This window comes from Cervus elaphus, chromosome 18 (assembly GCF_910594005.1).
Source record: "Cervus elaphus chromosome 18, mCerEla1.1, whole genome shotgun sequence".
Classification (NCBI taxonomy): domain Eukaryota; kingdom Metazoa; phylum Chordata; class Mammalia; order Artiodactyla; family Cervidae; genus Cervus; species Cervus elaphus.
In genome coordinates this window covers 71,126,065-71,148,838 of record NC_057832.1, presented here as the reverse complement: position 1 = coordinate 71,148,838, position 22,774 = coordinate 71,126,065, and the positions used below count along the sequence as shown (strand labels likewise).

The window sequence follows — 22,774 nt, the reverse complement described above, 5'->3', positions numbered from 1 at the left end:
TTTCCGTCACTTGGCTCCACTTTATCTTCTTTCTAAAACTCTTTTTCTGCAACTCCTCAGCTTCCCCACTTCGTCTGGGAACACTGACTTTCCATGGCTACACAACTTCTTTCCATCAAGCCAGGGCTAATAGAGCTTTCTTTCTTCACCTAAAATAGTGTCCTTTCTTTACCCTTCTATCCACTCTCTTTAGGAGGCAGGTCAATTTTTGTTTTCCTCCCTATTTATTCTGGCTTTCATTCTCTTGTGAATTTCCCTTGGGGGTATGACATAGTTTAGCTTTCACTATATACTCTAAAACTGTCTATGTGCTTATCTTGTATTCTAATGAATATAAGGACAGATTCTTTTGCTTCCTCACAGAATTAAAGCTTAAATCAATCATATAGTTGGATATAAGTATCTGGGGATTGATACCTCATTTACTTTCATAATGTTTCACACAATTACATGTTGTCCTCCAGCAACTGTGTAGCTTTTTAAAAGTTTTTTTTTTTTTTTTTGTAAAGGAAGCAATCTATTTCCATTTTGTACTAGCCCCTTTCTTTGCAAGCAACCTCAAATTTTGGGGGGTTCTGTAAGAAAAAAACTTGATCTTTCCTGTACAGATGGTAAAAGGTATGGGTAGATTGAGCCAGACCACCACACGTAAATATTTACACATATATTGTATTGACATATCCTTTAATTCAAATCAGTTAACATAAAATTTTTATTTTTTAATTGAAAGAACATAAAATTTTTTCAATTTCACCAGTGTTGAGTATATGTAAGTATAAACAACTATTAGATAAATACACTTCACCTGTATTAATTTAGCCAAATTTGGTAATAAATACTACTAACAGACATGTAGTGAAATAGACACACCCAGCTATTTCTGATATTTCTTTCCAGAGAGTCCTCTAGGAAAATGTGGGTTGTAAAACTAACCCAACACTTGGGCACCAGTAATCTAAGTTAATGCACTGAAAGTAGTAAGGGAAAATCTCTTTGCTTACATAATGTTTGTATTTATAATTGTGAAATACCAAAACAACCTAAATGCTAGTAGTTAGAAAATACAAACTGTGGTATATCAATTGAATAGAATATTATGTCATACTGAGGTTCACATCCCTTTTAGAGCAAATACTCAATTAACTGGGTATCCTTAGGTATTAAATAAATTATGGAGCTCTCTAAGCACTGATTTCCTTATCTGTACATTTTAGAATGAGACCAAATCTCAAAGACTGATTCTGCTTGGAAGGGAGATGAGAATGGCCATCTAGATTTGATTTCACCTTACTTTTTACTTTATATTCCCGCTGAACAGGGCTTCCCTGGTAGCTCAGCAGTAAAGAATCCTGCAAATGCAGGAGATGCAACAGGAGCCATGGGTTCAATCCCTGGGTCAGGAAGATCCCCTTGAGAAGGAAATGGCAACCCACTCCAGTATTCTTGCCTGGAAAACCCTACAGACAGAGGAGTCCGGTGGGGTCACAAAAGAGTTGGACACAATTTAGCAACCAAACAACAACATACTGAACCAGTAAGCAAATGATACAGAAGAACATGACACTAAGAAAGTCAGTGAACTTGGCTCTCCAATGCCTTTCTCATGAAGGCATGCCCAGAGTTTGATGGAAAACACAGTTTGTGCTGAGTGAGGAATTTGCCAGTTTTGAGGTGCTTGGAACCAGAGACTCACTGCCTTTCACACAGTTCGGTTGGGAGAAGGGCCATGCCAGCATCTGAAGAGCTGTTACACATGAAGTTTCTTTTTTGTGTTTTAGGTATATCCTTTTTTCTACTATGTATTTTCTACTGCATAATCTTGCCTTCATTAGGTTTGGCTATGGCCTACTGTTCATGCTTTACTGAAACACAATAAAAATTAAAAAACACATTGAATAAAAATATGTATATAATAAGAATTTCTTCTTCAATAATACCTCTCAAAATTCTGTTTCTTACACAGAGTAAGCAAGTTGTATTGCTTGTTTTTCTCAATGAACTAGACCATAAACTGAGCCTCCTTGGGGTGTCTTCACTATCATTTTTAGATTCAGGGTTTTGATGTTTAGTTATTGTGTCAACTGGAAGACCAGAATGTTACTATTAATACTACCACCACCATCATCACCACCATTACATCTACTACTATTACTGCTATGATTAATGCTACCACAGAAGTGCTGAACCATATTTTAAAAAATATTACGCATGTGAACTCATTTGGAAACTACTTGTCAAAGGTGAGCAGGTGTTAAGGACACCCTTTATAAACCTCTTAAGATTCATAGGAGGACTAATTGAGGAAATATATATAAAGTGCCAAATGTAGTACTGGGCATGTACAATCTCCAGGAAATTAGTAGCTCTTGTTACTATTTCAACAATAGGATGCCATCCATTGTCAGTGACAGTATTATTTTATGGGCCACTTAGAAAAAAACACAGCCAAGTAAACTATGACATAGTATTTTTTATCACTTAATTTTTTAGGTAATTATTGAAAGAGCTTTTAGACTTACTTAGACATATCATTTGGGCTTCCCAGGTGGTGCTAGTGGTAAAGAACTCACCTGCCAATGCAGGAGACTTAGGAGACATGGGTTCACTTCCTCGGCCAGGAAGATCCCCTGGAGGAGGGCATGACAACCCACTCGTGACTGGAGAATCCCGTGGACAGAGGAGCCTGGAGGACTCCAGTCCATAGGGTCGTATAGAGTCTGACATGACTGAAGCAAGTTAGCATGCACACATGCAGACGTATGTTCTCCCACATCTTACTCTTGAGCCTGAATAAGAGAGCAACATAAATTGGGTAAGGTATTCCTGAAACTTCTTCACATTCAAAGTTTGATACTCTTAGGTCACCTTTCAACCACAAGTCATTGCTCTCTGTGTTTTTGCACATAGCTTTGTCCTGTGTGCATGAACAGCATTTTGTGCATCCTTAAGAGTATACCACTCTTATCTTCTTGATTTTTTTCTGAGCCTTTGGTATTCATTCTAAAAATTTTCTTTTCAGACTAAGCTCAAAGCTTCGTTTTTTTTCCTTCAGTTGAATCACATTTTGGTGGAAATTAAGCAGCCTCTGTACACAGTTACCAAGAAATATTAGGCAAATTGATGTTCACCACTCCAGCAAGAGTCTTGTGTGACACATTAGTTAAGCAGACCACATCTATCCCAGGGATTTGGCAATTTCTCTTGCTTTAGTTGTATTGTTTGGCATAGGATGGTCATCTGTGTGCAGGTACCTCAGTAACAAAACATAATACATTTCTCCTATCTGTATCTTCTTGGTTTCTTTTAAATTTATTTTTAATTGGGGGATAATTGCTTTACAATGTGGTGGTGGTTTCTGCCGTACAGCAACGTGACTCAGCTGTAAGTCTACATATATCCCCTCCCTCTTGAACCTCCCTCCCAGCCCGTCTCCCATCCCACCCCCTAGGTTGTCACAGAGCACTGAGCTGAGCTCTATGTGTTAAACAGAATCTTCCCGCTGGCTGTCTGTCTTATATACGGCAGTGCACATATTGTCAATGCTACTCTCGCAATTTGTCCCACTCTCTCCTTCTCCTGCTGTGTCCAGAATTCTCTTCTCTATATCTTGTGTCCAGAATTCTCTTCTCTATATCTTTGTCTCTGTTGCTTCCTTACAAATAGGTTTATCAGTACCATTTTTTCTAGCTATGTAAAGTCAAGTCGCTCAGTTGTGTCCAACTCTTTGCAACCCCATGGACTGTAGCCTACCAGGCTCCTCTGTCCATGGGATTTTCCAGGCAAGAGTACTGGAGTGGGTTGCCATTTCCTTCTCCAGGGGATCTTCCCAACCCAGGGATTGAACCCAGGTCTCCAGCATTGCAGACAGACGCTTTACCATATGAGCCAGCAGGGAAGCCCTTCTCTAGCTGTATGTATGTGTTAATAGACAATATTTGTTTTTCTCTTTCTGACTTCACTCTGTATAATAGGCTCCAGGTTCTTTATCTTCTTATTTTATATCCTTGAAGGCACATTAGCTTTTGCTTTGCAAGAACATCTGGAATTGCTGTCATTCTTCTGTCATGAATATTTGCTTCACTAATTTCAAATTTATACTTCCAACTATTCTGCTTCCATGCCTTTATGTACACACAGCTTTTTTGTTCAATGATGAATCATGGCATAATTTTGATATTTTAAAAGGTAATCAGTTTGACAGGGGAGTATGGCCATTAAACATCCGTCAATTGAAGTGACATTGTACAAACAGCTACTAAGACAAAGGCTGTGCATGCCCAGGCACCAGCAGCAATAGCTGGACTGGTGCCTGGAAGCCAGCAGTTGTCAGATGCCACTGAGTTTGACACAGTCTGTTTCAGAGATGTTAAAATATGAAAACAATGCCCTAGAATTGATAGAACATAATTGTAAGCACAGAGGAAAAGATTTAGAGTTATTTTTTACTAACTGGAAATTTGTGAATGGTTTGAACTGGGGACAGGAAGCTATAGCAAAGGGCAATGCCTTGGTGTTCCATCTTGGAGCAGATACCCTTGACCAGAAGTGCATTCCATATAAATAGGAAAAATCTTACCAGTTGTTGCTTTTTGAAAAGAAAGGCACAAAGAAACTGAGAAGTAATGAGGGTTGACTAATCAAGGTTGCTCTCCTTCTTATTCTGGCAGAATGGTTATGAGGTAAGTTTTGATTTCAGTGATCTGTCATTTATGAGGACTGCAGAAACACTGGTCTTCTCTCCCATCACAGTGAATGAGACTATGCGGATGAAATCACTGATGTTGTTAGCAGGGATATGCTTCACTTTCTGCATTTAAAATGGTGAAACTTTCCAGTTTCCTATGTAATCTAATTTCTGTGGTTTAATGACAGTGCTCAGCTGCAGTGGTTAGTTGTTTTCGAACCCATTGGCTCTAAATTCAAAGTCATAAACATCTTTATATAATGTTTAACAACTTTAGAAATAAATCCAATAAATTTCCCTATTTAGAAGACATCCCTGTTTTGTAGAGAGAAAAAAAAAGGAGAGGAATTAAATATATAACACATATACAATCATACACACACAGAAGAGATAGGCCTGCCTCCTCAACTTAAAAAAAATGTAAGAAAATGAACTTTTATTGAGCATTATTATGTACTATGCATTGGCCAAGGGCTCTACCTACATTACCACATTTAATCCTCACTCTGTCCCTTTGAAGTAGAGGGCTGTAACAGATGCGGTTCATGCTCCGTCCGTATCTCTTTACCTTCTGCTGTTCCTGAAAGCGTCTACCTGCTGGGCACTTGCAGTTTTTCTGACTGAGGAATCTCCCTGTTTGGCAGAGCCTGTGGAGCCACCGTGCTTGGTCAATGACTAATAGGGTTGGTAGATTAATACCCCAGCTCCCTCATCCTTCCAGTTGGGAAAGTCCGAGGTATGTTCCACACCACCTCCCAGAGTAGTCTAGGAGGACTGCACTAGCTACCTGAGGCTGGACCTGTTCACAGCCAGCAGTTTATTGCCTTCTCCACCTTCTCCCTCTCACTCCCACTGACACCTTTTGGATCCGCTGTCAGATATACTGCTGGCACCCACATCCTTGCTTCGTGACTATTACTTTCAATTTATAAATGAGGAAATATGCCCAAGGTCATATAGCTGGAAAAGAGCAGAGGTGAGATTTGAACCCAAACTGAGGAGCTTCACAAAAGTGAAACCTGATTCAGTGGGGGAACTTTTGACCAAGTGATCATACTAAAGTTTTGTTCTTCAATATGACTACTTTAACAAGGATAATAGTAATTTATATTTTGTATTACGTGTACCCACTCTGGATTCTGTACTAGAAAATGCTGACAAATTTAGTCTACTTGTTTGCTTCGCATAGCACTAATATGAGTTCAACGATATCATTGATTTTTGCACAAAACTTATAGGAAGTTATCTCATGATGTAGACAAAGATCTTTCTGTCTTAAATTTTATTGCTGACAGATAATTCTTGATATCATTCTAGGAAGAGGGCTAAAACAAAAGCATTCCTAAAGCACATTATCTGTACCTCTCTCTAAACACATTTCATTTTCTGCATCATTATATTTTTGTATACATTCTTAATTGTTACTTCAGGGTAGGATCCATATCTGATTCACCTTTTTTTTAACTTCATAATGTTTGGTATAATGTCTTATATCAATGGACTCTAAATAAATATTTTAAAATAAATGGTTATATGGACTTAAATAGTGCTATATTAAATGGATAAAACATTCGAAATTAGGATCACTATTTAGGGATAAACATACCATCTCATAAATAATTGCTATTTGAGGTCTGTGCTACTATGTTACTATATTGTGTTTGATCAGTCACTCAAGCTTAGTCATGTCTGATTCTTTGCAACCAGCTCATCAGGCTCCTCTGTCTAAGGGATTCTCCAGGCAAGAATACTAGAGTGGGTTGCAGTTTCCTCCTCCAGGAGATCTTTCCGACCCAGGGATGGAACTTGCATCTCCTGCATTGGCAGGTGAATACTTTTACCACTGAGCCACTGGGAAACCCCCTTTCACAGCTTGATTGCTGTGAAAAATGACACAAACATTGAATGGTATACAGTCAATCACTTCAGATCCCATTCTCTATACATTTTTCTTCAAATTTGAATTCTATTTGAAAGAAAATAGAAATAGAATTCTAGTAGGTGGACTTTCCTATAGCTATCTCAGATCCACCAATAGCTTTGACCAAGAAAGAGGTAGGTAAGCAAATCTTAAAATAGTGAAGATTCTGGGTGGAGTGGTCCTAAAAACCAGACTAATTAAAGGGAAGAAAGAAAAACAAAAAGAAAAGAATTCTAGAGAAAAATGCTTTACACTTAAATCAGTGGTTTCATGTATTTTGGGACTTTTTTTCTTGAGTTTGGTTATTTCTTATTCTTTGAGAATTTTTAGAATATAGTGTGTTAGGGAGAAGTTGACCCCTTCAGTTTATTCACGTGGTTCTTCTCTTGTCCCCTAAGTTCAATAAGATTTTTCTTGGACTTTGTCAGATATAGGGACATTTGGGGAGTCCTCATGTGTGTTTTGATTCCAAAATAGAAATGTCCTCTCCAAGTATTCTCAATAATGAGTCCCTGAATTGAGCATCGATAACTCAGACTCATCGAAGTCAAGTTTGACCACTGTTATGTTTTCAGGGCATGTGGTATCCCAAGGCAGTTCCTACATGTCAGTTTTAGTGGTCTAGACAGGTAAAAGGTAGACTTGGGTAGACTCTTCTAAAAGTTTAACCCAAAAAAAAAAAAAAAAGAAGTTTGACCCAAACTTTGTGCCAGACAAACTGGCACAAATCATAGTGCTTTTTGATTGTGCAGTAAAATCTCATTTAATTATACACAGATTGCTTACTTGGATAAAGAAGCTGATATAAATTTTGGGACCATAAGTTTTCTAGGGGAAGACCTCATATGATGTTTTCTGCCTAAAGTGACTTGATGACAATAGACTGAAAGACACACATGATGAAATGGGAAAAAAGTTCTCGCCAAGTAGCTAAGAGCACGGGATTTAGAGCCATGCAGTCCTGGATCCCATTACAGCTCTTACTTAAATAATTGTGTTATTTATGATAAACTTTTTTACTTTAAACTACTTTACATCTAGCACCTTAGTTGGAAGTTATAGCACCAACTTCACGGGATAAATATTTATTAGTACAAATAATGTTTATACATTTCTTAGCATACTTTCTAGTACATAAGAGATCCTAAACAGTTGTTACTTTTGTTGTTATTATTTCTAGTGTCATTATTATTCAGAAGAACCAACCCTCCAAAGATCAACTTTTAGAGAGCATTTCCAGAAGTGAGAATAATAACATGGAATTAAATAATTAAATAACTACAGTTGATAAATGGTGTCAGTGCTTATTCATCCAGTCGTGTCTGATTCTCTGTGTAGCCTACCAGGCTCCTCTGTCCTTCAATTTTTTTCAGGCAGGAATACTGGAGCGGGTTGCCATTTCCTACTTCAGGGGATTTTCCCGACGCAGGGATTGAACCACATCTCTTGTGTCTCCTTCTTTGGCAGATGGGTTCTTTACCACTAGCACCACTTGGGAAGCCTCCCCACGACTGATAAACATGTCTCATTAAGTCTAAAAGTGCCTGGCAAAGGAAATTACTTTTCTGATTTTTTTAACTGATGAGAAAACTGAGACGCTGAGACCTAAAATAACTTTCCCAGAGACATACAGCTTATAAGGAAAGGTGTCAAAATTTAGCCTAGGTCTTCAGACTTCTAACTTTCATGACCCTTGCTGCCTCCTACAAGGAAATACATAAGCAAGCATAAGTGATCGCCTAAAGTAGTGAGTAATTGGAGGACCCAGTGCTACATGTTAGGCCAGGTAACTAATGACCACAGAGGGAAAAGCAGCCACAAATTCAGTACTCATTTTCCTGGGCTTCCCTTGTCCCCTGAATCTTGACCTGGTAACTACTATCTTTAGGTATAGCTTTCCTATACCTTCAAAGAGGTGATTTCGTATATATTTTTTTCTAGTTCTTCTCAGTGGGATAATTGGCCCACATGATCAAATTTACCATCACCAGAAGCAGGTTCCCCCTGAATATTCATTATCAATTTTATTTTTCAGTCTTAATATTTTTGTAAGTTATTTCTGAATAGTACCTGTGACTGGAAACTTTTGCCTGAAGCAAACTTGAATGCTTAGTCAAGATGTTTGTCTAGATGAAGCATCATTAATGTTTTGTTTTAAAATTGAATATGGCTATCCAGGATCAAGTTTCATGATAACTCAGGTAATCTACTTTGTGTTCCTTCTCCTGTCTAAAGCTTCAGGATCAGCATGAGAGTATAGGTCATATGCAGATTTCTTAGCAAAATGTAACTTAAAAAAAAAAAAGGATCAGAGTAGGTTGGTTTGAAGCAACCTTGTACTTTCTGCCTGTATTGCTGCTAAACTGCATGAAGTTTGCTAAGCTTCTGTTTGTCAGAAAAGGTTTTAGATTTTCACCTGATAAGAAACAGTGTGTTTTATTGTTCATAATACTGTGTTGATAAGCCTGGCACCTTGTTCTACTTTTGGTTAAAATCTGAATTAGATTTCTACAGCTTTTGAAGCATCACAAAGAACTGGAGAACTCCATTAAGTCCAATAAGTCATTTCAGTTTAAGATAAGAAAGGATGATGTTGGGGAGGGTTTCATTTTATTAGTGATGGGTTTAAAAAGCTTAAACTGCTACATAGACCATCCAGCTTGGTTTCATTTTTTTTCATTTTATTTTATTTTGTTTCAATTTCAAAGAGCTGTTTTACTTCTCAGAGGTATATAGTTCAACATTTCAAGCCCTCCTTTGCATGAAGGGAGATTCACTGAATAAAATCTATTCTTTAGAAATAATCTGAACCTAGATCAATCCTGAAAAATTCTTATATCTTACAAATATATAATTTACAACTAAAGAACTAAATTTGTACCTAGCCTTACAGTGACATTTCACATCATTGTTTTTAGCTTACCTTGGCTAATTATAACATGATAGAATATAATAGAAAGTAACAGTAACCATAAAGCTCTGTAGATCAGTCATAAATACCAAAGACTTATTGTGAGTTCTTTACATCTATTCAAGATGAAATCTATTTCTCTTTGATACAGTTTTTTTTTTTCAGATAAATAAATATGATGTAATCATCATTTTACTTCAAATGTGTAATGTGTAAGACAGGCCATTTCTAAGAATGTTCTCTTCTCAACTGAACCCTAGCTGTGGCTACACAATCTCCATTTGTTCATTTACACAGATCTCTCTCTTTTTTTTAAACCTTTCCTCTCTCGCTTAGAGTTAACTATGTGCACATTTGGTAATAAATGCTACCATGGCATTTTGTGGTTTTTCCCTATGCTACTATAGTTGCGGATGTGGTAGTGTTTCTATTACAAACATACATTTGCAGAAGTTTATAATTTGTTTGAATAAAAGTTGAAAGATGTGACTTTGTACATTGGGTTCCAATGGTGTGTTTTTATTTTCTGATTTTTTAAAAAAGTAGGATTGCATATATATGCTTATTCCACAGTATCCTCTGCTTAAGATTTTGAGTGCCTTATCATTCATGTAAGATTGGCATGACAGATAGTGTTATTCCTGTTTTATGGAGACCTTGGATATACCTTGGGCTTCACAGGTGGTGCTAGTGGTAAAGAATCCACCAGCCAATGCAGGAGATGTGGGTTCGATCCCTGGGTCAGCTCCAGTATTTTTGCCTGGAAAGTTCCATGGACAGAGGATCCTGGCTGGCTACAGTCCACGGGGTCACAGAGAGTCAGACCCAATGGAGCAATGGAGTGTGTGTGCATGCGTGAGCACGCACGTGCACACACACACAGACAGATATAGTCTACAGAGATTAAGTGATTTATCAAAGTGAAGAGGCAGTTGAGGTGAATGAGTTAAGTCAAAACCCAGAAGCCGAGGGGCAGCTGTCTTCAACTTGGTTGTTTTAATTTGTAGGTGGCATGAGAAAACTCTTCTAGGTTTTTCTTTTTTTTTGTTGTTACTTTGGTTGATACCCTAGGAAATACACTTTACTAACTTGGTCAAACTTTCTGCTTCTTATTCTTTCTGAAAAGCCACTTACTTATACTTGTATTTAGGCACCATGACCAGTGGAGACTAGCAGGACAGGTAGGGCAGAGATGTCAGAAACTCAGCCATGGCTGTCTGGCCTCTGGATCATAAAACTCATAGCTCAGTTGTCTTCAGTCAGGAAGAGGATAGCAGACACCATAGAAATGGGACATTCCACTGGTACTGAAAGGCATGTGGAGCCAGCATGGCTTACAGGAGCCTCCACACAGGCAGGTGGAACACAAAAGCAGTAAGACTGAGTGAGCAGGCTCTCAGTCTGGGGGATGCATGCAGCAGGCAACTTGGCGTTGAAGTCAAGCAGCAGGGCTGCAGCCAGAGGTCTAGTTCCTTGGGAGGATTTGGCAGGAGCAAGGCAGCCCAGTCCATTAAGGGGGGACCTTTCAAGCAGGCTCCCAACGTAGGGGCTCAGGTAGGAGGACTAGGACAAAAGTCAAGTTACCACATGGGATAGAGTCTAGAGCTTGGGAACAAAGGAAAACTCCAAAGATACAGTAAGCACAAAAAAGCCCAGTAAATAAATTAATTTGTAATGCTGACAAGGGCTGTGGAGAAGATAAAGCAGAATAGCATGTACATTTGAATTTATTTATTGATTTATTCACACATTTATGTCTTTATTTAACTTCCCACCGACTATTGTTTTCCAAAAGCTGTACATGGGTAAACTGGGATTTAAGAGTTAGGCTGTGGATTTGAGAGCTAAAATCATATCAATTATTACTGAAGAATGCTTGCTTAGTAGTTTCATCCCTTCCAGACATTTTTAGTGCTATTTTACCAAAATTAAGATTTTCTTTCACTCTCACAATTAGGAGAGGGCAATTGATGAACATCAATTGGTGTTCAATTATTAGTACAACTAATGTTCAATGTTAGAGGATAAAGATCAGGTATGTGCATGTGGGTTGTGTGTGTGTGTGTGTGTGTTTAGACATTAAAACTAAATATTGGACTTATCAGTTTAAAGGCTCTAAATAAAGGTGATGGATTCAAACACCAAAAAGGTGGTTAAAATAGCTTACCTTTAAGGAACTTTTTGTACTTGAGATTCTAGATTTCCACATGGTTTTGTTTCACATTTTATCAGGTAAGTAGGCTATGTGTTTGATCAGTAGATTATCACATTGCATTTTTAAGGCTCTTCCTTTGTCTCATAAACATTCCTTTTTATTATCATATTTGAGTTTATGTAGTAATTTGGGCTCTCCAAATAATAACCCTGTATTTCAGTAGCAATCTTTTTGAAGTTTTGGCATCATGCCTCATTATATTAAAGAAATATTCATGCCAAATACCTAATCATGACATGGTTTTTGACTTGATCTGCAAGTTGGCAGTAGAAAAGGAAATTCTGTAGTACCTCTGTATTAGCTAAATGCCATATCTACTTAAATTATCTAATATGCTATTGTAACCTACTTATGAAAACAATAGTTAGCTTAAATGAATAGTCTGTAAAATAGTAGGAACTGTTTTAATGCTGAAATGACCACAGAGTACATAAATGCCAAATTATATACAAAGGATCTTTCCTTCTTATACTCCAGAGGTCATCATTGATGTCATCAAAAACAACTTGGAAATATGTCCTCTACAATGACATTTGGGTTACTATTTTATCTTAATTTTCATCCCCATTATTATTGAAATACAAATTCAATTTTAAATATTGATCTGATTTAGATTTTGATAGTTGTATAGAGATGTCTTTGTAGCAACTGGTGTTTTATTATTCTTTAGTGGTTTGGAGTAGGAAGTTGTTTTTATAGCCTTTGACATCTCATTTAAAAATAATGTGTTTCCTTATTTGCCTGGTGGCATCTATAATGGGTCAATAGAGTGAAAAATTCTGATGTTGGCAATCAGTGGGAAGTTCTTTAGTGGGTATATAGAGAATCTACACTTTGGTCTAAAGAACGAACTGCTTAAGCCTAAAAGGAAGATATGTGGTGAGTGTGGAAAAGGCCTGGGGCTTAATTGTGTTTGCTTGTGTGAATCAAGAGTGTGGTATGGCTGCCAAGAAAGCAGAGGCAACCAGAAGCCTGGCTGGCAGGGAGAATTCCCAGTAAACAATGGGGTGGGGTGGGGTGGGTTGACTCTACTGGCCCTGAATCCCCACCCCCAGCCTGGTGTCTTGGGGTCAGTTTGGGGTTCTCTAGTTAGCTGTATAAATGTTTAAGTGTTTAAAATTGGAGCTTATTCAAAGACAAGTGGTCAGGATGGAGAGAAAACTTGAAACCGTGTTTATATAAGGAAGAGCTGGAGGAACTGGGGATGTTTATTCTGGAGGAGAGGGTACAGAATTGCTGTCTTCTTAGGTATAAAGGGCTGTCATGTAGAAGAGAGGTTAGATTTATTCTGCATAGTTCTGGAGGGTAGAATAAGGGCCAATGGGGCAGATTTTGGCTCAGCTTTAGGAATAACTTTCTGCTGGTTTCACATGTCCCTGAAAAGAATGAGCTGTCTCAAAAAGTGATAATTTTGTATCCTGGGGACAGCCATACCTAGGCACATGGTTTCTGTTTTATTCCAGGAAGCATCCCATGAGCCTGGATTAAAGATCTCCAGACTCCTCCCCAAATCTGCGATCCTAGTTCACCATCTCTCACCATCGCTCTGTGTCTCTGTCCAGCAGACACATTTCTTGACCAAGCACAGTGCTAGGGGTGCAGACATCTCCAGGCACTGGAGAAACCAGAGTGCTGACAGTGGCCACAGCAGAGGGTGGAGAGTGGTCCCAGGTGATGAACTGGGTGCGTCCGGTCTCAGAGTCACAGAGAGGGCCCACAAATGTGATGCTTAGAGGGCCCACAAATGTGATGCTTAGATGGCGGTGCCTGAGCTGAGTTGTAAATAGGAGTTGGCAAGAAAGAGTGGTGATTAGGCATTGCAACAGGAGGATCAAGCCTGTGGAGAGGCGAAGGTGAGAGTGTGGGTGCAGGTGGACAGGGAGAGAATAAAATGGAGCAGGAGGTGGAGCAGACAGTGCTATGTGTGCTAAACTGAGCATTTGGCTTTAGGAGTTGAAGTTTAGGAATAATGTAATCCAGTTTGCACATTTGCAAGGTGGCTCAGCTGATAAGGTTGAGTTTGGAGCAGTACCAACAGTCAGTTCATCCAGGGACTCCTCTCTGAGTCTCAGGTTTCTCCTCCCTTACTTGAGGGCCTTGGACTATTCTACAGAATTCTATGAGGGTAGTCATTCACTGTCATCCTTTATAATTTCACTTTGTCAAGTCTGTGGTGTTCTAGGGTTCACTGGCCTCTGGATACAAATGCAATCATTGGTAGTAATACCCAGATTTCACTCACACTTTTCTGTTTTGATGCTTAGGACCTCTGGAACCCCTGAAAATCACACCCAGTTATCTCTGGGCATGTCCAGTGGGAGAGCATAAGCTGCCCTTCTCAACTTCAAGCATCCTTACCTGTTGTTATCTGTTCAAGGCTCCTCACCTGCTGTTATCTGAACCCACCTGAGTGTGGTGCTTCCTCATGCCCGTCCTTTGTGATGGCCCCGTGATCCCCGTCTGCCATCGATAGCCCTAGAATTCCAGCCTGTAGGGTTCTGAGGTGACCCTGCCCTCCTCACAGTCTTCACTATAGCACAGCCACACTGTCCCCAGCCAAAACAGATAAATGGCTCACTGCCTCATTCTGTGTCACTTTATGTCACCTTGACAGGGAAGTGGGACTGGATAGGCTTGTACCTCCCAAAGTCCCTCTTGACAAAGCTCCTCTAGTTTCTGCCTGCAGCTCCAAGACTATGGAACCAATCCTGAGAGACACACCAGGGTTTTCTCTCCATTCCAGTTTCCCCCAGTCTCTTCCTGTCTTGGCTGGTTCTCCTTCAGCAGCAAAATGAACTATAATCCTAGGCTTCACCCTCTGGATCATCAAACATAGCAATACCTGAGATAGTGATTATCATGCTACAAGCTACTTGTGTACCATCTCATTTAATCACCCCCAACCCTTGGAGGTACAGATTATTAGTAGCCTCATTTGTAGATGAGGATGAGGCTAAGAGGAATTAAGTAACATGCTGAAACAGCAGACAGAGCTAGAATTTAAAACCAGACTGGTCTAGACTACCAGACACCAGGCTCTTAACAAGTTCCCAGCACTGGGACCGAAACACTCATAATCTTATAACCTGGTTAATGGTAAAGTGCTTCCTTTGTTCATTTGTCATCTTTGCATAAATTCCAAATTGGCTTTTGCATCCAGGGCTGGGAAGAAACCGTGGATGCTGCTCTTTCTCACCTCTTAAAGACCTGCCTATCGAAGAGTTCCAAGGAACAGGCTTTGAACTTCAGCAGCCAGCTGGACATACCCAAAGACACAAGCCGATTGAAGAAGCACATCACCTTGCTGTGCGATCGATTAGCCAAAGGTGGGCGTCTCTGCCTGAGTACTGATGCAGCGGCCCCGCAGACCATGGTCATGCCAGGTAGGAACTCCGTTCATGCTCCCCAAACGCAACTGTGTTAAGACTTTGGCCAAATTAAAGGGGTGCGCCTTTTATTGTGGCTGTATTTTGGGGTTTACATTTCATATTAAAGTGATGATAGCCAAGAAAATTGCTTGCACATTTCCCTTCAGACATCCCAGGGTAATCACTTGGATAAATATTCTTGGGGTATTTGCTTGCTAAACATTTCTAGAATGGTATGTCTTTTTCCTTCCTCCTGCTTCTAAATATATGATCCACTTTGTTTTGCTACTAACCAATAAAAAGTGGATTAGAGAATAAAACCATTTTTAAGGAAAATCTTACTAAATGTGATCTCGCGATACCATATTTCATAAATGTAAATAGCATAATACAAGCGGCTAATATAATCCAGATGAGTCCCATCCCTTCTGCTGTTTGCTTGGATTGTGGTCACCAGAATAAGGGAGAAGAGACAAAGAAAAAACTGGAGATCAGGCGATATGAGCAGGATTCAGGGCTGAGGCCACTATGTGCCAGGGTGAGAGATCCAGGTTGCCCCTACCTGGGCAGTCAGTGATGGCCATGGGCATCCGGGTCAGCCCTTCCCACCGTCAGAGGGGCTGAGCTGTCAAGAGCACTGCATTTTGGTCCTTTAGAGGCAGCAGCTCCCAAGTCCCGCTTCCATCTTCTTAGTGTCTCTCTTTATGGCAGCAGCAAGGAGGACAGAGTAAATGAGTTTATTACATGAAGCAGCTGTAGCGTCTATTTCCTCCTCAAGCAGGGACCATAGTATGGGAAGCGATGTGGATTTTGTTCATCTTCTTTATTTGCCTTTGTACACCTACCTCCCTCTGCTGATACTCTTCCTCTTGTTTCCTTCCCCTCTCAACCAGCATTCCTCGAAGTAAAAAGGAATGCAAGTGAACACTTTAAAAAAGATAAACATGGAGACAGCATAGCATAATCTAATAAGCACAGGCTCTGGAGGCAGACAGACCAGTGTTTGGGTCCTGTCTTTATGCCTTACTACTCATATGACTTGAATATGTTACTTAACTTTCCAGAGTCTAGTCTCTCCTTTCAAAGTGGGTATAATAATGCCTTCCTTGTATCCAGGGCCGTATGTGTCTATAAAGCGCCTAGCACAGTTCTCGGAACAGAGATACACTCAGAAACTCAAACTATAATTACTGCCATTGTATAGATGTATGTATAATTCATCTTCTAAATTTGGGTGAAGAGAATGACTGGCATGGGACCATGGCATTCTATAGTCTATGACTTGAAATATTTTTTACCATAATTATACACAAAGAGAACCTAACTTTTATTCCAAAATCATATTTCTAATATGATGTTTCAGAATAGAATTGTCTTCGTACATAGAAGCAGTTCTAATAGTTTATCTGAATTTAGGTCTTCTTCATCTTGCCCTTGTTAACATCCTCCTATAACTAGTCCTTTGGCCTCCATTCACCCATTGCTGTCCACTGTTAGGATGCCACATTTATTGAATATAGAACTATAGTCATTTGTTTAAATAACTAGATTTGGAGGCGACTTCAGGGCTGTGTACATAGAAACCCTTGATGTAAAATTTCTAAATGTTTGGAAGGAAGATGGTGAGGAAAGGAGGAAGAGAGGGAAGGGAGGAACAGAATGAAGGAAAGTAGAAAATGTGTTTGTTCACAAACCAGGAGTCTGTAAGCCAGGTGTGTGCCTGTCACACTTGTCTAACTGAGTTTATCCCATTGGGGTGATTGAAGCTGTGCGTGTTTGTCGTGGTCACAATTGCTTGCTTTCACTTAACAGTGTTTGGCTTTAGTTGAGTGACTCTCCCTCCCACCTGCCGTGATCCAATCATGATAGTGAGTTTTTAAAAATTGTTAAATCAGTTCTCTTTGTCATTACCATGCTTCTTTATTGACTATAATACTTTTCCTCCTTGGAGCTCAAATTTTTCACACACTAATTTCTAAGTTATGACCAACCTAGACAGCATATTAAAAAGCAGAGACATTATTTTGCCAATAAAGGTCCATCTCGTCAAGGCTATGGTTTTTCCAGTGGTCATGTATGGATGTAAGAGTTGGACTGTGGAGAAAGCTGAGCGCCAAAGAATTGTTGCTTTTGAACTGTGGTGTTGGGGAAGACTCTTGAGAGTCCCTTGGACTGCAAGGAGATCCAACCAGTCCATCCTAAAGGAGATCAGTCCTGGGTGTTCTTTGGAAGGACTGATGCTGAAGCTGAAACTCCAATCCTTTGGCCACCTGATGCAAAGAGCTGACTAATTTGAAAAAACCCTGATGCTGGGAAAGATTGAGGGCAGGAGGAGAATGGGACAACAGAGAATGAGATGGTTGGATGGCATCACCGACTCAATGGACATGGGTTTGGATGTACTCTGGGAGTTGGTGATGGACAGGGAGGCCTGGCATGCTGCGGTTCATGGGGTTGCAAAGAGTCGGACATGTCTGAGTGACTGAACTGAACTGAATTTCTGTACTTGGCATGTTTTTGAGGTAGAAGAAACACGTGAAATTATTGCAGTTTTACAAATAGCAATGGAGTTAGGGAAAGCTAAATATCTTGTCCAGAGTCACATGGTTACCGGAAGGGTTAGTCTAGATTCGAAATCTTCTAGCTCATTGTGCTTCCCACTAGACCACACAAACCACAACGGTACAAGTAGATTTCTAGCCAGAGCCTCCTTCTGGGTAAGCTGTTCTCAATCTGGCCTTCTTTTCACTTAAATTGGTGTTGCACTGTGGGAAGAAAAGGGCAGAAACTGTTTCACACAATCTCTTTTCTTTGCCATGAGGACTAGAATGCAGTTTACCTTGTATTTGCTGTGTTCTTAATTTTTATTATCTTGGTAGCTTACTTGGTACAATTATTACAGAGATAATAAGAAATACTGTGAGTTGTTTCTGCTTCAAACCAGTAATTGTGCGATTTATGATGTTAGTTTAGCTGTCGTAGTTGTTTCAGAATACAAGAAGGTAAAGTGGCATACTAGAAAGGAGTGGATGACCGAACACATGAACACACAAACATTTTTCACAGACATGATCTTCTTTTTAATGGTTGGGCAGGAACTCAGAAATCATCTGGTTTGCCTCCCTCACCTAACAGCTGAGGTAACGAAGGCCCTAGAAAGATGAAGTGACTTAGTGGTTGGTATTAAAAGGCCGGAGTGTGTGTAATTTTACCATGTTCCCTATTAAATGGCAGATGAATAAACATCTCAGAATAAAAAACCCTTGGTCTTTTCTAGCCTCCCGACTTTATGAGCCTGGCACCTTGTATGTGTCCTTTCTTTGCAGTAAAGGCCATGATGACAGCATCCTCCCTGGCATCCAGAATTTGAAAATCTTCCCCACTGGGAATTACCTTAAGGACTTCGTTGCCTCACATTTCTCCTGCTTGCCTTTATCAACCTTCAGATTCCATCAGCATTTAACCTAACCTTTACTGGGTATTCTTTTTATTACAGAACCATCAAACTTATATTTCTCTTCTTACCTCTACTACTCACATCTTTCTGCTGGGGAATATTGCCCTTTCATTGTATGTCTTTTTCTTAATCTCAGTGATATGAATTCTACCCTTAGAACAAGAGTTCCATAGGGCCACCAGGGTAGTGTTTTTAAAAAAATCTGAATGTGAATGCCTTTACTGGTCTAGCTGACTTTCTCATACATGTTTGCTTCATCCTTGCAGGTGCTTAGGGCTGAGGTTTACCTTACATTGCTAGGTTGATTATGGAAGGTTCGAGACTAATTGGTATCAGAAAAAGACTACCTGAAACTGGAACCATTTCATTGTTGTCATTGGGAAAACAAAAGATTTGTTTGAAAAATAAGTAAAATGAAAATCAACAGTAAGTTTATCATATATTTGCCCAAATTTATGTGATGTCTATTATGTTATAGCAGTTCTTAAAGACAGCTATGAAGGAATTGTGTGAGGTGTTTGTTTTTGTTCTGTTTCTGGTATGATGAAGGACACTCAGATTTGGTCTAACTAGGACCCTTACAAAGAAGGTAAGAAAACACATTCCACATTCCACATTTTTTAAGAAAACACATTCCAACGCGTTATCCATTTTGCTAGGGGTCTATCATTTTTATGAAAATGATTTTCTTCAGAAATAAAATATAAGACCTGCAAATTATTGATCTCTGAGCAATTTTCTACCCTTTTCACAAGTGACTTCATAATTACTAAATTAGGTGAACACTTTGCCTATACACCTCAGTCTGCCCTGAAGGCTTTTTCAGTAAGACCATTCCCTTCTTAGAACATTCTCATTTCTTAACTTCTCTTTTGCGATCAGAAACTGTTCCTGACCCGCTTGGGCTTGTCTTTTCCAGTCTGCTTTGTGCATCTGTGCCTGCACGTGCCCTTTCCCCCTGTGTGCACTCTCCTGTGTGTCTTCTTCCTCTTACAAGGACATTAGTACTTTGGGGCTGGGGCCTCACCCTTATGACCTCATTTAACCTTAATTACCTCTTTAAAGGCCCTATTTCCAAATACAGCCACATTGAGGGGGCTGACTGGTTAGGGCTTCAAACTATGAATTTTGTGGAGGACACAAGTCAATCCATAATGCCTCCAGGTAATAGCTACGTGCATGAAGGACTTATATTTTATTCTTTTTTTGTGAACGTAGCATCCTACTTATGCCTAGTATATATATAGTTGATGCCCATCATATATTTTTTTAAACTTCTTATTTTGAAATAATTACAGACTCATAGGAAGATGCAAAAATACTACATAGAATCCCAGGTACTCTTCATCCAGCTTTCCCCAATGGTGACATTTCATAGACTGTAGTCTAGTATCAAAAATAGGAAACTAACTTTGGTCTATCGTATGTTTTTAAAATGAATCAGTGGAGCTGTTTATAAAGAAGCTGAGTCTTAAAGTAGGTGTGAATTTTAGATTTTTAGAAAGGACAGTGGCAGATACTATAGATAGAGTTGTTAATTTAAGCACGGAGATATGGGTCTATAAGTAAGCTGCTTAAATTTCAGGTTGGAAATTTAGTTTGGTAGATCAGTAAGCACCAGTTGATATAGGAACTTGAAAAGCTAGATAAAAGAGATTGAACAAATGGTGAAGGAAGCTGTTATAGATTAAGATATAAGTGATTTATAAAGGACAACGTTCTATTCCATTTTGAAAAGTGGTTTAAAAAACAAAGCAAAAATAACCCCTTGTGTTTTAGACATACTAATCTGATAGTGGTACACAGGAGAGAGAAGAATATGAAAAATACGGAAGAATATAGAAGTTTCATCAAGTTTTTTAATTGCATTGGTGGAAATCATTAAGTTGGTAATTTTGTTATGAATAATGTGCTTCATTTCAAATACAGTGAGCTTGAGATGTCTAAGATGCATCCAAGAAAAGAGAGATAATAGCTGGATCTGAGGGATTTGAGTTGAAGGGAAAGATTAAAGCTTAAAAGTAGATTTTAGTACCCTCAGCTTAGAGGCCATCACTGAAACTCTGTCATTGGATGAACTCTATGGTAGTGAAGGCAGAGGCAGGGAACACTGATTTGGGATTTATCTGCAGAGCCAGATAAGAGGTGGATTCTACATGGAGGAGGTGAATTTCAAAGAATTTCTAGCAGAAATGGTGTCAGTACTATTTAGGACAGAAGGTCAAGGAAAGATCCTTCTGTAACTGGAAGGAACAATATAGGAAGGCAAATGCAAGAAGTAAGCTATTATCAAGGTTTTTATTTCTTTTCCTTTTCTTCTCTTTAGAAAATACATTTCAAGATGTTTGAAGGTTGGGGAGTGGTGCTAAGATGAGAGGGCTAAAAATCCAACATTCACATTAAATGGGGATGTTTGAGGAAGCAGAGGAATAATCTAGAATACAGTTAAACTGAAAAGAGTATTTAAGAAGGGAAAAAAATGAGAATCCAGATATAAATTGGAAATATAGGGAAATTTTTAAAAAAGAACATTTCATGAAGTCCAGCCACATGAGCTTTGGAGAAGTAAAGTTTTATAATAATCTGCAAGAGAGCAAGAAGGGGGTTTATGGTGACGCAGTAAATTAAGGTTGACTTGCAGTGGCTGCTGTGGGAGGGACAAGCTCAGCCATTAAGCAATTGTGCAGCTACTTCTTCCTCCAGAGCCATAATTTTCTCATTGAAATACTGAGATAGCACCACCCTGTTTTGAAACAGCATATTGCTTCAAAATTGTTTTGAAAATCAAACTATATTGTTAGAAGTAAAGAAAGCATGTAGTTTTTAATAGGGTTGCTCCTATTAATAATTATGAGGCTTCCCTGGTGACTCAGATGGTAAAGAATCTGCCTGCAATGCAGGAGACCTGGGTTCAATTCCTGGGCCATCAATTGTAATAGGGGGTCCATAATGGAATGAAGAAGGGTTAATGGAAGAATATTTGAATCCAGGATTAGAGCTGTATTTGACAGGAGAAGCAATTAGGAGCAACTATAGGGGAAGGTCTACCATCAAAGACCTAACAGAATAACATTCTCCCTGTGTGTACTTAACAAATACTTGTTGATAGACAAGCCGGTTGGTAACTAATTACAATGTGATGACCAAAGCCCAGTTTCTTGGAAGTAGGGCTGTTAAAACAGGAGTAGAATACCAGGCGAGTTTGAGGAATTTCCTTCCCTGCAGATATTTAAACTAATACAGATAGTCAACAGTCTGAAGATAATATGGGAAAAACCCTGCCTAAAAGTAGGGGGATGAATTAAATAACTCTTAAAGTACATCACTATTTCTATTTCTTCAGTCATGTCATATGAACAGATCTTTAATATGTACATTTTTACCCTCATCCAGCTGTAAATGTGAGCTGTCTTTTCTTTGGACTAATCTCATAAGAGATATTATAATGGAAACCCTAACTGTGTAATTTTTAATATCATTAAAAATTGTGTAGGTTGACCAAAAGAAGGAGTACCTCCATAACACTGGAGCATCCCTTGGGAAGATACTTATCTCTCAGGCTTTGTAAGATATAAAAAATAGCTTTTCTCTCATATTTAATTGATATATGGGACTATTTTATATTCAAATGTGAGGATAAAAAATTTGTATTTATTCCAGCAGCTGATGGTTTGAAGGGATTTCTACTGATTCAACTTGTAAAAAAATTTTTCTACTTTTCTTCCTCTCAACTTTTACCCCTACCCAAACCTCTGCTACCTCAGTGAGTCTGTCTTTAATAGTAAGGTTTTACTGGTTCACCTTCAAATTGGAGTAAACACATATCCTATTTTCTTTCCTTCAACTGTTACTCTCAGGACCTGTTATCTCTCTGAGGAATTTGATCTTCAGCAATAACTTCTCTGCTTTCAGTAGACATTCAAGATTATTAAAATTGTATGCATTGTTTTTAATTCTCCTTTAGATTTTAGGGCGCCTGGATAAAGTATTTCAAGTGCTTAGAATCAACTCGTCAATCAGTTACTTACGTGAGACAGTCATTGAAACTTATTTTACATCACATTATTTTTGTTTAAAATAATGAGAATACCCACAGATAGATGGGGCAGATCCAACAAGGTGGCCCATTCCTGTGGCTTAGTCATTTTTATTTCTGGCCTAAATACCTGGCCTAAACTAGGAATGACATTCTGCTTCTGACACTACACAGCCCTCACA

The 22,774-nt window shown here is 39.0% G+C and overlaps 1 protein-coding gene across 4 annotated transcripts in view; it reads left to right on the top strand.

Moving 5' to 3' along the window:
- BBS9 (Bardet-Biedl syndrome 9) overlaps positions 1 to 22,774 on the top strand; it is a 446,238-nt gene that overhangs the window by 373,092 nt on the left and 50,372 nt on the right. For all 4 annotated transcript variants that reach the window (XM_043873466.1, XM_043873465.1, XM_043873464.1 and 1 more), the window contains one exon: positions 14,892 to 15,114. In XM_043873466.1, coding sequence (XP_043729401.1) covers positions 14,892 to 15,114 — 223 coding nt within the window. The remainder of the gene's footprint in view (positions 1 to 14,891; positions 15,115 to 22,774) is intronic.